Source organism: Esox lucius, chromosome 13 (genome assembly GCF_011004845.1).
Source record: "Esox lucius isolate fEsoLuc1 chromosome 13, fEsoLuc1.pri, whole genome shotgun sequence".
Taxonomy (NCBI): domain Eukaryota; kingdom Metazoa; phylum Chordata; class Actinopteri; order Esociformes; family Esocidae; genus Esox; species Esox lucius.
The window spans coordinates 8,515,068-8,532,299 of NC_047581.1; the positions used below are offsets into that span (position 1 = coordinate 8,515,068).

Below are 17,232 nucleotides of genomic sequence, written 5' to 3' on the forward strand. Positions count from 1 at the left end.
GTCTGGGAAACGTGAGGGGCAGTCAATGGCATCAATGCCTTTGTCATCCAGGAACTGCCTACACTGCTGGCCACATGAGGCCAGGCATTGTCCTGCACCAGGAGGAACCCAGGGCCCACTGCACCAGCATAAGGTCTGACGATGGGTCTCAGGATTTCACCCCACTACCTAACAATAGTCAGGGGTCCATTGGCTAGCACGCGGAGGTCTGTGGGATCCTCCAAGTATATACCTCCCCAGACCATCACTGATCTACCGCCAAACCGGTCATGCTGAATGGAAAATGCCAATCGAGCTGCACAGTGTTGGGCTGTGAGCACAGGTCCCACTAAAGGACGTCGGGCCCTCATGCTACCCTCATGGAGTCTGTTTCTGACAGTTTGCTCAGAAACATGAACACCAGTAACCCACTGGAGATCATTTTGTAGGGCTCTGGCAGTGCTCCTCCTGATCCTCCTCACACAAAGGAGCAGAAACCTGTCCTGCTGCTGGGTTGATGCACTTCTATGGACCTGTCCAGCTATCCTCCAAAACAAGTAACATTGATTCACACCAAAACAAGTGACATTGATTCACAATCGCTTATGCTTCCTAACTGGACAGATTGAAATCCCTGAAGTTTAGTTGACATGGTGTTTAAAACTTAGAGACAAGTGGTCAGTTGTAAGAATGCACTACACATCTCTCTCCGAAATGCTTCTCTTCAACAATTCTTTGTTAAATAGAATATCTGTTACATGGCCTGTGCACAAATGTAGGTATCTCAACCCCAATGTAACCACCCGGAGAAAAAAGCATTTAACTTTGATTTCACTGGCACTGACTTTGCCAACTAATGGCTTCAGTGAAGCAAAATGTACTTATTATGATTGTCAGATGTTGTTTTTCCAAGACACCGTAAGAAGAATGCACTTATGCAGAAGAGAACCGAGCACATCACTCCGGTTCTTACATCTTTGCACTGGCTTCTAGTCAGTTACAGAAAATATTTTAAAGTTGTGCTTTTAGTCTACAAATCACTGAATTTTTTGGGCCACAAATACATTTCGGATATGATTGAAGAGTATAAATCGAGCAGGGCTCTTAGATCCGTGAATTTAGATCAGTGAGTAGAGCCCAGAGCCCAAACTAAAAATGACGAAGCTGCATGTAGCAGTTATGCTGCACACAACTAAAAATAATAATAATTGTTATTTATAAGGCACTTTTTTCGAAATCATGTTACAAAGTGCTTCACGATGCAAGGACAATAAAATACACATAAAGCAAATAACAAGATACATGATAAAAGCAAGAACACTACTTAAAAGCTACAGTTACAGTTAAAAGAAAATATAATAAAATAAAGTCAGTTAAAATCAGGAAAGGCTCTCCTATAAAAGTATGTTTTAAGAAGGCCTTAAAGGAATTCACTGACTCAGCTGACCTGATGTCCTTGGGCAGGCTGTTCCAGAGCCTCGGGGCCCTGACTACAAACGCTCTGTCCCCTTTAGTTTTCAGTCGAGACTCTGGAATAGAGTCTCGACTGAAAACTCAAGGTATGCACTGGTGTATATGGGACTGAAAGGTCAGAGACATAACATGAAGAGAGGTCAAGAAGAGCCTTCAAAGTAATCAATAAAATGTTAAATTCTAAAACATCTTGGGAGTCAGTGTAATGAAGCCAAAACAGGTGTGATGTGATAATGTTTCTTGGTTCTGGTTAAAAGTCTGGCAGCTGAGTTCTGTACAGTCTTGGGTTGATCAATAGATTTTTGGGTCAAACAAGTAAAAAGGCTGTTGCAGTAATCCAGCCGTGATGAAATAAAATTATGTAAAATGGTGTCAGTGTCCTTAAAAGTTAATATCGATCGTAGTTTTGATATATTTCTAAGATGGTAAAAACACGATGTGCTGTTCGAAAATGTTATTACTATCAAACCAGATGCCAAAAAATTTTGCAACAGGGTTGATAAGTTCCACTAGGGAAACAGCAGATGGCAGTATTTGCTTTGCCATCTGCTGAGACCCAATGACCATGATATCTGTTTTGTCTGAGTTCAGCTGGAGGAAATTATTTGACATCCAATTTTTGACATGCCGAAGGCAGTTGGTTGGTGAACTCAGCATTCCAGGGTCTGTGCATCTGACAGGGAGGTACATCTGTGTGTCATCACCATAAACATGAAAAGAGACACTGTGTTTCTGAATAACATGTCCCAGTGGAAGCATATATAAGAAAAATAAAATAGGTCCCATGACCGACCCCTGGGTCACACCATATTTAACAGAAAAAAATTAAGAGACGTAGTTATACACAGAGACATAGAACCTCCTATTGGACAGGTAGGATGAAAACCATTCTAAGGCTGCACCAGAAATCCACACCCAGTGCCTCAGTATGTCTAACATACTGACTAAAGCCACCAAGGCTTTGGTCTGTTTATACTGCTGCCATCTGGTAGATGCTACCGGAGAATCAGGGCATGCACTTCCTGACTCACAGACAGTTTTTCCTTGAGGCCATTGGGCTCCTCAACAAGCAACACTTATCTATGATAATGTTGAACACATGACCATTCCAAATGCTCTCATTTCTTTCTATGTACATTTACTGTACATTAGAATATTTTAATGTACCAATCATAGGCATATTACACTTCATAATATTCAATACTTATCCTCATTCTACAGTCTTTAAACTTGCTTCTAGTTTACATTATGTATATTTTTGCTATATTTTTGCTTTATATAATTCTTAATTCTTACTGTGTCACAATAATTTGATTGTTCAAAAAGACACTTCGGTTTTTCTTTGACTTAAAGTTAAAAAAATAAAGTTAATATACAAGGTTAATTCTATTTTTGTGAATCCTAGGCATGAAACAGTAAACAGTGTGCTACTATTGTATCATAAGATTGGGATGGAATTCAAAGCTTTGACAAATATTCATAAATGTGATTCAAATTATTCGAATCTTATGAACTGTACTGAATGATTCAGTTCACTTCAGTGATTCGGAATGCGTGTTGACTGCTCTTGACCGAAAGGGCACCATTTCTTATACTGCTACCAAAAGATGGCGCTGAATGAACAATTCACAACCAAGGAAGAGTAAGCCAATCAAATTACAGATCGATTTGTTTAGACCGCCCCCTCAGTGAATGAGGAAGCTTGTTAAGGTGTTCCTAGCTACTAGCTAGCAAGTACGATAATGGTGCTCTTGTTACAACGGAAAGCCTATATTAAACAACTGGAATTTAAAGTTAACGCGTGGTACAGTATTATTAATACAGTACTGTTAAACAGGGGAGGGGGGAGTACAGTAAAGTATGTTGTATAATTCTCGAGTAAATAAAATGTCTCATTCTAGCTATGTTTTCAAATCTGTACTCAGTAAACAGCTACTGAAGCTGCAGTTGCGGACTTAAATAACTAAATATGCTTGTCAGTGTTTCGGAGCAAGCCTCACGTTCTTCGAGTGTACAACAGTAATTACACTGAATAAAATAAAATGCCACTCATAGAAATGCTCTTCGAATAGAATGGGATAACGGACAATCGTATGACACCGTTGTGCGCATCCAACTCATTTTAGACGCTAGTTAGTTTTGTACATAAATAAATCGAAGGTTTGTCAACATGGCAAGTGCCTTGGCAGCCAAAATGAGACTGAACTCATTAAGGAGAAAACAAGCGAAGAACTTCAACGTCAGGATCACCACAATGGATGCAGACATGGAATGCAGCTGTGAGGTTTGTGCCTCCTTTGTGTAGTCTACTGCAATGTTTGATTGCGACCTTGTTACAACACAACAATGAATTATGTAGTTGGCCAGCTCATGCTTTCTCTGAACATGATGACATATGACATCACCCTGACCTTAAGGCTTTCCATCAGGTTGTATCCCAATGGAATCATATTGCCTATGCACTCCAGGCGTTTTGACCACATGGGCCCTGGTCAACACTAGAACACAATATAGGGAATTGGGTGCCATTTGGACATACTGGTGTCAGGGTCATATTTTCCATTTGGAAACAAAGGTCATCTTTACTTAGTTTTTAATTTTTCCAGGTAGCCTAAACATGACTGACTACTTTTCCATGTTTTCCATGCAAAAACCTACTTGGGAGCAGTTCCAGTTAGTTGCTTCAGGGACAGAATTATTAACCCCCCCCCCCCCCCTCGTACCTACTTGAATATTTGGTCTAGCAACCTTTTGGTTACTGGTCAGATGTTCAACCTTTCCGCCTCTGGGAATTTTGTTTTACCACATAGGCTACAGGGGTAATTACAAATGATGTGTTCATTAACTGTAATAGTATTTCATAACTTGTTAATGTAATTGCAGGCATGCAAACCTGTCACCTTTTCTCAATGTAAATTTTTTAGTAAATTGGTCGTAAATGTGAAATGTGTAGATCAGAATAGAAAATGTTTGTCATATATATCATTGATCAATCACGGAAATGCCTTTATGCATTTTCTTGGTAGAAAACAAGATTTAGCTTAGTCATGCTAGCAAGACTTACCAGTCAGGTATAACACAGTGGATTTTGCCAATCAAACAACAATAAAAGTATCCATCTCATTCATTTCAAATGGCCCAGGTAATGGTTTATCTAAGTACATAGACAGTGTAGTCTCATACTAATCGATGGATTTATACAGCTGTGTGATCAGCTGTATAACATTTTTCCCGGGGAGACTCTCCGGGAGGTGATTGCTGAGCTGTCCGGGAATGCAGCGCACAAGCAGGCCAAGTTCCACTGCTAGAGGCTGCAAAGCTACTTTTTGAGAAAGAAGAGCTTACCATGGTCTCAAAGCTTTCGTCTGCCGAGAGCCAAACCATGGAGATCCCCTCTGCCCCCAGAGACACATGGGTGGCCTCTGGGGTCAACCTGTCCAGCCTGTACACCGGGATGGCCAGGTCCTTCTCGGTTTACCCAAGATGTGAGCATTTTGATATCTGCAACAGAGGTACTGACCATAGGGATGGTGAGGAAAGGGTTGGGTAAGCGCTGTACCAGCCCAATCAGTATTGATCCTTTCCAGCTTCCTGGTGGAGGATTTGCCTGTCCAGGAGGTAATTTCTGAGCTGGCTGTGGATGATGCATCCAAGTTTGCCTAGAAGTATTTCCGGAAGAGGCTGCCGGGTTACTTCAGAAGGAAGAAGAGATGCACCGTAAAGGCTGAGCTGCAGCGAGAGAAGGATGGGAAATGCAGATGTAGACATGATCAGGGATTGCTGTTTCCCCTTCCTTGTTTTCCGGAAATTTCTCTGAAAACAACAGATTTTTAAGTAATTTAGATGACTGTCTGAGGTTGCAACAAAACAAGCTAACCTCTAGTTTTTTTGAAGTGTTATTATTCATGATTCATTTGGGGTTATGGTATTTACAAATGAGGATTATTTTGTTTCTGTGACATCTTCAAAAAGTTATTTATACTTCACAATCTTGATAGTGGTACAGGGATCAGAATGTACTGTTTTTCTTTCTCAAATGTTGTCAATTTACAATTTATACCCTATATGCAGCTGCAACTTGCGGGTGAGATAAATTGCCCTGTAAACAAGGATTACCTGCCTCCAACCTGATTATTTAGAATCCTCCCGGCCATTGGGTTTTGATTTATGCAAACATGCAATTACATTTTGAGACTTTCTTTTTACTACTTTGTACTCGTGACAAATCAAATTACCTTAGCAAACAACTCATCACTGTCAACGATTATTTTATGAAATGGGGAATTATGGAAATTTAGAGCAAGGATGTGTTCATACCTACTAGTAAACATTTCACTATTTTAACACACCTTTTTAAGCCAATTTATGTGTACATTCTTTTCCCCACAAATAAAATGTATGTTGTATAGATTGGTCAGTAAAGAGATGAACAAGTCAAAAAAATAATAATTATTGTCCAAATACACTGCTCAAAACAAATAAGGGAACACAATCATCCCAGTGTAAAAGGGAATCAACCCAGCAGCAGGATAGGTGTGTGCCTTTGTGTGAGGAGGAACAGGAGGAGCACTGCCAGAGCCCTACAAAATGACCTCCAGTGAGTTACTGGTCTGCATGTTTCTGACCAAGCATTCAGAAAAAGACTTCAGGAGGGTAGCATGAGGGCCCAATGTCCTCTAGTAGGACCTGTGCTCACAGCCCACCATCATTCGCCAGGGAACACCAGAATTGGCAGGTCCGCCATTGGCGCCCCGTTCTCTTCGCAGATGAATGCAGGTTCACACTGAGCATGTGACGCACAAGAAAGAGTCTGGAGACGCCGTGGTGAATGTTATGCTACCTGCAACATCACCCAGCATGACCAGTTTGGCGGTGGGTCAATGATGGTCTGGGGAGGCATATCCTTGGAGGGTTGCACAGACCTCCACATGCTAGCCAACGGTACCTTACACTGATGCCGTGGGCCCTGGGTTCTTAATGGTGTAGGACAATGCCCAGCCTCATGTGGCCAGCGTGTGTAGATAGTTCCTGGATGACGAAGGCATTGATGCCATTGACTGGCCCTCATGTTCCCCAGACCTGAATCCAACTAGGTATCTCTGGGACATTATGTACCAGTGCATCCAATGCTGCCAAGTATCGTCACAGACTGTCCAAGAGCTCACTGATTCAGGTCTGGGAGGAGATCCCCCAGGACACCATCTGCCGTCTCATCAGGCGGATGCCCAGACGTTATCAGGAGTGCATACAGGCACGTGGGGGCCATACACACTACTGAGTCACAATATGAGTTGCCGTGATTAGATTTACGCAAGTTGGAACAGCCTGTGATTTCAATTATTTGCTTTGAGTTTGAATCCAGCCCTCAATCGGTTGGTGATTTTGGTTTCCACTGACCGTTGTCATGTCATTTTGTCCTCAACTAATTTATCTTTAATATATTTTGTTCATCCAGACCCGATGTGTGATTTATGTGTTTCAGTATATATTCATTTGATCTATTTAGGGAACGTCAGTTGAAAAATCTGAAAACAATCTATGTCAATTAATTGCAGAAATATAGACAATTCTGAACGGTTCACAAACTTTCATTCACTACTGCATACATTGTCTACTAAAATAAATGTTTTGTTATTTTTAAATCATTCTATTTTTCTGGTGTTTGCTGTACACCAGAGATTAGTGTTAAGGTTTCTTTTTTAATTCCGACTCCTCTTAGGGTTCCTTGGTGTTTCAGGCTGGGTGTTTTGTAAAATCAGTTTGTGACAACTGCTGATGTAAAAAGGGCTTTATAATACATTTAATTGATGGGTTGATTACATCCCGGAATTTAACCATTGCGAACCATGTCATGTACATTACCACAAGATGGCAGTCAGTATCTACAGAATAAATGTCTGCTGTTGGAGAAGTGTGACTCATCCACTATAAAGGAATCATTCACAGTGTAAAATCCAGTAGGTGTTGTGGAAATTCTTTAACTGATGTATACTTGGTCCTATACATGTATAAATGGGTTACTAGTTAAAGGTACTGAGTCCCCATGTTTGGATAAGAAAAGGAATGTGGTAGAGAGGGATCTGGTATTTGCCTAGGGGGCATCCTTGACCGGCAACAGCGTACTAGTTACTCGTAAATCTGTATAACCCTTTAGTGTCTATCTGTTGTTTGTCCAGGCATTGTGACTCCTCAGGAGTTGAGAAGGTTACCCATGTGGGGGAGGACAGCTTGCCCCTTGTGTGAAGCCTAGGTATTGACAGAACAAAGGGAATGTTTTTTATTGACAAGACAGATGGGCAGCATCTTACCACACTCCTTTTTCCTCTATAAATACAAACTGTTCATGTATTAAGTTAGAGACCCCTCGGATGATTATGTTTGTAAGCATTTGACGTGTCTCTCTTTTTGCAAATAAACTTAATTGTGCAAAAGAATTGTCTCTGTCTTTACTCCTTTAGGAGTTCTGATCGATGAAATTGCCATCACAGTGTTTACTTGGTATTAGGCTCAATAAGAAACAACAGGATGCAGATTGATGTCCTGCCTCTGTGATTCCCTTTAAGGTCACTTCATTACAAAATCGAAGCAGCAAAAGGAGGTGCGGTAATGAAGTGTACACTGTTACCAGAATCCAATCAAAGGTGCATTGATTGGCTTTGCACTAATACCTATGCATATATACCATATAGAATAGGCAGATACTTTTTTGTTGTTGTCCTTGATGCCTTTCAGTGCCTGTTTTGCAATTTGCTTAACATTGGCTTAACATTGCTTAGAGCCAAATAATTCATAATAATAATAATAACCCATATTTAAAGGGGAGGGAGCCTGGATACTTCCACATTTGGAAATTGTTAATACCACATAATACCAATTGCAGGTTTGCTATGATAACTGACTAGGTGGTAATTCTTTGATATGATTCATGAATCATTGATATGATTGGTAAATAGTAATAATTTATGTTGTTTGACATTTTAGGTCCGGGGTATTTGAAATGTAGTCAAACTGACCGTGACTGTATTTCAATTGTCTTGGATTTCTTTTCATCCCAGTGAGCTAATTCTCCTTGGCAATGAATGATGGTACTGGTAGAGTAGGCCTTAGCTATTAGTGCGCTTTATAGTTAAGCAGTCAGAGATGAAAGCTTTTTTTAATTGAAGAGGAATGTGTATCTGATTTGCTTCTCTGAGCTTTAAGCTGTCTTTTAGCTGACCCCCTGCCTGGAATTGAGCCTAGGAAAGATGGACGGGCTGATATGACTTGTATGACTTGTCTTTCACTCTGACATGTCGTACACACTTTGCTTTGTCAGTTATTCATTCACATATGGTCAAAGTATTTCATTTGTCGAGTGCACCGAATAACATGTGTGATTCTAAACAATGAAATTCTTTCGACATGTTACTTGTCATCTATGTAGTAATTCATAAATATGTAAAGCAAAAATAATAACAGAAAAAAAAATAGTGGTGATTAGAAGCAATTTCAAATAATATATAAATGAGAATATGTCAGTATGAATATCTTAAATATTATAAATATATGTGTTGTAGTGCCTATAAATGGATACAATTAAATATGCTGTTGTATATCAATGTACATAAAAAGTGACCAGAGCATATGAATTGTACATTATGGGACTGGTCCTATATTTAATCCAAAATCAATTGACGTTGCTGTTTTTTCAGGTAAAATCGACAGGAAAATATCTTTTTGATCTGGTGTGTCGGGCTTTGGGACTGAGAGAGACGTGGTTCTTTGGACTCCAGTACGATGTCAAAGACACTGTGGCCTGGATCAAAATGGACAAGAAGGTAAATCTTAGCACCAGACGGACACTCAGTCTCCATCACATTGTTTGTTCAAACTGAATCAAATGGAGATCAAGCCTTACATCTTCCAGGAATGACCCTGAGGTTGACAATCAAAGTCATCCTCCAGTAATGGAGTTGTGATGATAATGACTGCTGGTGGTATGTGTTGATTTGGTTTGTCTTGCATGGCAGGTTTTGGATCACGATGTCTCCAAAGAAGATCCAGTCACCCTTCACTTCCTGGCTAAGTTTTACCCCGAGAACGCAGAGGAGGAGTTGGTACAGGATATCACTCAGCATCTCTTCTTTCTTCAGGTGATAATGCGAGACACAAATTACCCGCAAACATATTATTTTCCCTGTATTTTTTTTCTTCCTTCTTTTGGGAGAACATGCGAAGAAGGCAACTCAATAGGTACATGTACAAACTTGTTGCAATAAATGTATTTATAACCAAATACAATCAACAACTATCATTGGCTGGCTTTTCACCAATAATTTTTGTGATGAACACAATACATCTGATGAAAGATTCTCAACCTCAATACTTTCCTTTTGAACAATTGTTATATCCCATCTCCTTTGACACTGATAAAAAAAAACTAACCTTAAAGGGGATAAGATATATCCTCACTGACACTGACTGATGGATCTTTTCTTTTTGGCTTTCAAAATCTGACACCACAAAAGAATTTCTCGGCCTCTAAAATGGTATCTCGTATTCCCAACATGGTGCTTTACTTGGTGAAAGGTAGTGCACTAAGTTTCAAGGTAACTTAAAATCAGACTGGCATGCTTGTTAGGACACAGTTACTGCTGGATTATTTTACTGTCTGTCAAAATAGTGAGCCTTTTTCATTTGTTCCCAGTCCTCCCAGAGGCTGGCCTGGCCTCACTGTAAGAGATTATAGATACGTTTTTATCCTCTCAGAAGTGCTCACATGTGTCAGTTCAGGTAACTTTTAAAAAGCTCTTGAATGTTTTTGTGAGAATCGTAGTCCTATTAGAGAACTTTAAGTGTTTTGCACATTAAAGCGCTTGATTTGCACTCAGACACTAGAGAAAGCAGCACCTCTCTCAGGTGAGCCCGATTAGGGATCGTGCCATTCACAGTGGCTGTTTTTAGCAGTGGATGTGAAGAGCGTGTTTGGTAACAGATTTTCTTCCAAATCATTTTGTCTGGTAGATTGTAAGAAAGTTTATATATCAACCAATGTCTGGCCCTTGTAGAGGAGAGTAACTCCAAGCCAACTGAAGAAAACAAAAGACAGTGATGTGTGTGAAAATTTGCACCAGCAATAAAACCAGGCAGAAGGATAGACTGCATCCAGAGATTTCAGTACAGAAGATGAGGCATGCATATATGGCGCATCAGCCATAAATATATTATCTATGCTGACATGATCTTTTCCTGTCAGCAAAGAAACATTATAATCTTTAGCTTCTTCACCAACTCACTAATGTGTGTTTTTCATTTAAACAAATCCCAGGCTATTTTCATCTAAACAAATTCCACAACCCATTCTATAAATAAACCATTTAGCCCATCAAGATAATGATACTCCACTATATTACTAGTTGTGCAGGTATTTTACTGACCAGTGAGCTCCACTGAAATGAGCAGGCTGTCAGTGGAGAGCCAACTGAGCCCTCTAAGTTTGTAATACACTTTTCTATTGTCCCTCTCTGATTGTATTCAGCCATGTGGAATCATTGTACAGCATATTTCCACTGCCCTATTCAGCCCTGCTCTGAAACGTTGGGGAAATCCTACCCAGTCCTGACACAGCCCTTCACATCCCGAACCTCACACTCTGTAGAGTGCACTCCTTTTGACCAGAGCTCTGTGGTTCTGGTCAAAATTAGTGCACTACATAGGGAAGAGTGTACCGTTTGGGCCTTAGCCACAATTCCCTTATCCCCCACAGACGAGATGAGATTTGTTACAATGGCCTCCCTGCTGTCCAATTCAACTGGCCGTATTTATCAATTACCAATTAGGTTTTAAGAGCTCCGGTTATTGGCCCACTTGATTTGGTTTCTTGGGAATCAGTTTCCCTATTGCAGGCGGTTTCATCATATGTCCATTGTGCTGGTTTTGTTGCAGTGGTAAAAACAGCAATGCCCCCTGCCTGTCCTCATGCCGGCAGGTATTTATTTCAGAATGTGATGTAAAACAGTAAAACAGGCTCAGACATCAATGCCTCCTAAAGCATTTAGCCTAAGACTAGTTGAGGTTTTATAGGGGGAACCGTTTTGAGACAAATCAACGACAACAAAAACATCCAATTAAAAGGGATGCTACAAAAAGGAAAGGGACAAGAATACATTGACTAAACGCCTTGTAAAAGCCTGTCTCCTTATTACTCTCATTAATTCCCATGATGTGGGAGCATGGCTCCCCTGTTCAGATTGTGTCATGAGCATGACAGCCGGATTAAGGCTTATCACAAACCATCAGCCTCCTGTCTCTCAGGCTGCTTCCCCAATGGCAACCTGTTCCCTTTTGTAGTGCACTACCTTTGACCGGGGTCCGCTCTGGTTCAAACCACTGGACTTTCATAGGGAATTGTGTTCCGTTTGGGACTCAGCCGCACTGCCTGTTCTCCTCTGGCCATCTCCTCGCTCGGTTCCAGCACTCAAACATTCATGGAACAAAATCTGAAAAAAAGTGACCTGTAAAATTGGCCAAATAATATATTTCACACATTAATAAAACATGTATTGAAAGTGCATTAAAAATACATGGTTTGGCCGATATGTCTGTTTTATATTTCACAAGCCAAAAACTATCTGGACCCTATTATTTTTCCTGTATGGTAACTCCCTCCTCGACCACCCTCATTTGCAAAGCAGATGGGAGCAGCTGCCTGCCCGCCTGCCTTTCAGCTCCCAGAAATTAGCCCTGTCTCCTCGTCCCATAGACCCCTCGTTAGTCCACGACACACCAGGCTGCATGAATTGTTTTGCAAATGAACTCATCTTGAATCTCTAAACAGCAGTTCCGGAGGTTGATTCCCCTCTGCCATTTTCTGACTGAAGCTCACTTTGTGCCTTCGGACCTAGGCCCCTACACCCTGTTGTGTTAGTTGGTGGCGGAATTGAATTAACTAGAAGGGTTATATTGGGCTTAGATAGATGGTGCTTGGAATCGATTTATTTAACCCTTATTCTACCAGGTATGTCAACTGAGAGCACTTACCCATTTAGCCTACGGCGTCAGGGGAGATCACTGGAAGGGACATTCATACATTTCAGCGCTGGACCAATATTTCTTGGGCATCTGTAAATTGCACTTGCATCTTCATGCAATGTTTACTACTCAGTTAAATCTCTAAGAGCTGTTTAAGTATGTTCAGAAGAACTTCAGTTGGATTAAGTTTACCGTCCTTGGCTCAAGGACTAATGAGTTCCCATGTGACTGTGTGGCTGACATTTATTCAGCATTCAGTAGTTTGTGTTTTTGGATCATCCATTGAGCAGTTGGAAATTATGAAATCAACAGGCCAGTTTAGCCACTGCCTTACGGTAAGTAGTGTGGCTGAGATAGCCATTAGCTTTGATACCAGGATTTTTAAGAGATGATCCAATAGCAGCTGAGTAATGTTTGGTGTTGTCTCGGACAGAATATCTTTAGAAAGGATAGGGAAGTGAGATTCGTTTCGGCATGATTCGTCAGGCAATGACATACCGGTGATATAGCCTGCTGTTGAAATTGCGTTTTCTCAGTCACTTATCTGGCTGAACAAAAATGAAATAAAACCAAGGTTTTTATGTTCTAATGTTGTCAGTGGAGGCCCAAAACCTGCAAAATAAGGAAGTAAAAAATGCAGTAAATCTGATCAATCAGTCTTTTGTTTTGTACAATTCAGGTAAGGAGAAAGATCCTGGAAGAGGAGATCTACTGTCCTCCTGAAGCCTCTGTGCTGCTCGCATCTTATGCTGTCCAGGCCAAGGTTAGTATAGTAACTCTGCCCCTCCAATCAGTAAATCTGCTTGTCTTATCAGACCTCTCTGATTATCCTAGTTAGAGAGTTGCTGTAGGTATGTTGGTGAAAGATTCCTGGCAGACAGTCTTTCTCTCTGTGTTGTTGTGCCGGAGGATCCGCTGGGAGTTCACTATGTCACTCTACTGGAGTAAGTTAAAGGAGGGGCACAGGAGGGGAGAGGAGATGGGGGTGATGTGGACATGCGTGTGTGTGCTTATTGGGGGAGACACATTCTCTATAAGGAAAATGAGGGCAGTGTGAGAGTGTGTGGGGGGGGGGGGGTGTTTTTAAATAATGCCTTGTTTTCTTCCAGTTTTGTGATATGCAAATTCAGAGTTATGACCTCCTCAACTCCTAACGTGCTCCGTAGAGTTGAAGATGAAGTCACACATCCTCCGATACTAAGTACGCCATGCCACTCTGCTTGTTATCATGCTGTTTGCTCAATTTGCACTGCCCTTTGCGGCGGCTCCCAGGCACGGCCGGTACGCCACAACCCTGATAACATCCCGGGTGGTAATCACACACTGTACCGTGATGCAGTGGCTCAGAACGCCTCGCCATTTGGGAGGCCAAGAAGAGAGATTTTTCCTGGCATCGTTTAGCCGAAGGCAGGTTGAGATAAGAGCAATCGTACCGACTTAGGATCTGTAATCCGATTTCTATAAGAACAGATACCACTTAACACCGTAAGCAGTGGGAAGCCTTGCAGAGGAGACAGTCATTAGCATGCAAGAGACGTGGAACAGAGACATTTAAAGAGGGAAGACCAAAAAAAGGGATTAGAGGAAGCAGAAAGGTGCGTGTAGGTGTGTACTTACAGTATGCTTATAAACTTGGTGTTTTTTTGCATGTGCAAAACATTTGCGTTGGTACGAATTTGTGTTCATAAGTGCTCGTGTATGTGTACTCACGGGTGCGTACTGTATGTCATTCTGTTAGGCGTTGCAGAATATACTTGTTTTGCCGTTTGGTATTCTGCTGGGCCTCTCGCTCTGGAGATGTGTTGACAGGGAATTTCAAGCAATAGCTTCCAAAAAAATGCAGCTCACTGGCTGTAGGGTAACGGAATGAGAGGAGAGAACAGGATGGCTAGTGGAGTGGAAAGAGCCAGTGACACAACGGGCAGTCTGCATTTTAACCGTATTGTGTGAATACATTACCTTACACAGAGTTGGCCAGCAAGACAATCGACCGCTCTGCGTCACCGATCCTGGCAACTGACGTGAATGATTTTCTGGGGTAATTGTATCTTTTTTTAGTGGACCTTAGTAAAGGGGTGTTTTTCGATTTACTGCGGGTCTTAATTAGGTTTGTTTTAGTGTACATTGAAATACGCTAACATCAAACCCTTGATACAACAACTGATGTCTCAAAACATTGGGATCCAAAACACACCTGAAATACTCCTACTAACGAATTCCTCTTTCACGATGGATTAGCTAATTGCCATGATTCCCTAATTACAGACTAGAAACTCTAATCAGCGGTGTTTCCACTCAATTGAGCTGCCTGTGTAAAGGGCTCCAATCAGTACCGGGTGACGAGAGCTGACTGGTTGGTGGTGGCGGTTGTCATTCGGTCCCCAACAGTTTCCTGCCATTTTAGACCCATTTCATGTGGCCTATTGTACCACCGTCTGAAAGCTGGTAGCTCCCGGTCTCCCTGCTTCCATCTGTGTGACTTGTCGCTGGCCAACGGTCCCATGTCAGCTTAATTGTTTGGCTTCAGAGAAAGTTCCAGAGAAAAGACTGTCAAGAACATAAACATGTTACTCCTGCCCTCACAGGAGTGTTTTTCTGTTCTAGCCAACTAGTTCTAGTCTACGGTCTGACGACAGATGTGATTGTGTGTGGAACACGTGCAGTGTTATCAAGTTACTAGCACACTATCCCTCATCCACATCAGCAAATAACTTTGAGGAAACCATTGAAGGTATTCTACATTTTCTTCTTGTCTTGTCTGTCATTATTCCCCTCAGACCGTTTGGTGCATTGACGAACTATCAGTCATTCCTGAGACACTTCCTAATGACTCTTTTTAATGACACCACTTCCTGACGCCCAGGGAACTATGCTGCATGTTTTTGTGCGTGTGCTGCAAGTTAACGAATCTGTACGTCGATCACGCCAGAAACGGATGGGGATGTTGTGACATTATTGTATTATGTCTAATGGCTTTTACCTCGACCTTACCATGACCACACTGTGTCCTTTAAACTGAGTTTTCTGTCCTGACTTGGCAGTATGGTGACTATGACCCAAACGTCCACAAACCAGGCTTTCTGGCTCAGGAGGAACTCCTACCGAAAAGGGTGAGTGATGGGGGTGGGGTTGGAGGTTAGAGCTGTGAAAAATGTTATTCTAATGATTTGTTTACATTTATGTCAATATCTTAATGTTTTTATTTCTGCCAGGAATGGTCAAAATAGTGTCAATGACGTTGCTGGTTTTGTGGATTACATGCATTGACAATGGCTGTGACTCCATTTTGTTTTCTAAGGTGATCAACCTATACCAGATGACTCCAGAGATGTGGGAAGAACGAATCACTGCTTGTTATTCTGAGCATAGAGGCAGGACAAGGTAAAGATGCCACGTTCATATCCTGTTTTAGTGTCTTTCTTCCCTGATTCTATATGACAGTCATTTTAGAATTAGGCCTATGTTCTAAGGCAGTGTTTCTTGACAGGGCAGTACTGCCTACCAGGGAGCGTTCAGAGGATGACGGGGAGGCGCTGGAAGCAATATTTTGGAAAGGGGAGTGTTGAGGTGCCCTTGGGGGGTGTTTCTTTTAATGCGAGTTTACACCGAAGATTCTCAACAATACGAGTTTAAAGTTTCAATTATTTGCAAAAAAATGTGGTCTGCAACATAAAAATCTGCCACTGTGACTAGACGAGACAGTGTATCGTAACTCTTCTTCTCTTCGGTGTTTCTGTGAGCTTCTTGTGGCACAGCTCTGTGCTGCCTTCACAGGAATGGGATGTTAGAATATCATGTATAAAATTTCACCCACGTGGTGTTTACTGTGTAAACTTGTGGACACATTTCTTTCTCTTAAAAGCGTTCATTTCTCTGAGGGATACACCGTGAACACCTCGTTATTACAGTGGTTACATATTTACAAGAGGGATCTTCCTCTGTCGGACATCCCCCGAAAGCAAATTAGCATCCAGCATCCAGACACACATTAAAACACTATTCAATACAAGTGGCTTTGTTGACAGGACTGCAATACAACCAGGCGCCGGGCTCTCACTAACATTCAAAGGTTTCTAACTTATTTCCTTTGAAAGTAAATCCTTCTGCTTTTACCCCTTGATAAGTGCCAGCTTGTTTTCCGTTGGAACAATGAATGAGAATGATTGTTGTTTGGCATTTCTGATTGTCTGTTGTTTAATTAAAATTTGAATGTTAAAATACTAGCTGTTTCTGATCTGCTGCTGTTTGTTTCCCTGGGAAACTAATACATCTATTGTTTGTCATTCAGTGATGTGCTTTTTTGATGATAATAATAGTAACAACAACAATAATAACAACAACAACAATGATAGTCATAACAACAATAGTAATTATTAATATTCAGGGCAATTAGCCTGCATCTTATTTGATCCGGGGCAGTAAGGGACCTGCATAAAGGATAGGGGGGCCCTGGCCCAAAAAAGGTTGAGAACCACTGTAGGGTTAGCACCAAAGACATCTAGCATAAACGCACACTTATCATCCTTGAGGATGGAGCTTAGCCTTTATTTGCCAGGCACTTCAGAGGAGCATCGGCTAGAAATTATGCCTTGATATTCGTCAATGTCTGACATTCATCTTCTCTTTTTTTGTACTGGAGCTAAGCTAGAAGAAGTGTTTGATCCAATGACCTGGAAGGATAAAAAAGGATACCGCTTGAATTGGATACCGCTTCCATAATATTCCAAAGTAACCGGCCGATTGTGGCAGCAGCTATATTATTTTGTGCCT

The 17,232-nt window shown here is 41.4% G+C and overlaps 1 protein-coding gene across 3 annotated transcripts in view; it reads left to right on the forward strand.

The window, feature by feature from the left end:
- The first annotated feature begins 3,095 nt into the window (after positions 1 to 3,095).
- nf2a (neurofibromin 2a (merlin)) overlaps positions 3,096 to 17,232 on the forward strand; it is a 30,318-nt gene continuing 16,181 nt past the window's right edge. The window contains exons 1-6 of one of the 3 annotated variants that reach the window (XR_004576694.1): positions 3,096 to 3,736; positions 9,144 to 9,269; positions 9,462 to 9,584; positions 13,142 to 13,663; positions 15,048 to 15,193; positions 15,504 to 15,527. Coding sequence is in view for 1 of the 3 variants with exons in the window: in XM_013132759.4 (XP_012988213.2) it covers positions 3,623 to 3,736; positions 9,144 to 9,269; positions 9,462 to 9,584; positions 13,142 to 13,225; positions 15,504 to 15,572; positions 15,761 to 15,843 (599 nt within the window). In the remaining 2 variants the exon portion in view is untranslated. Of the gene's footprint in view, positions 3,737 to 9,143; positions 9,270 to 9,461; positions 9,585 to 13,141; positions 13,664 to 15,047; positions 15,194 to 15,503; positions 15,573 to 15,760; positions 15,844 to 17,232 lie in introns of those variants that run through there. The other 2 variants (XR_004576693.1, XM_013132759.4) reach the window with 2 other exon arrangements.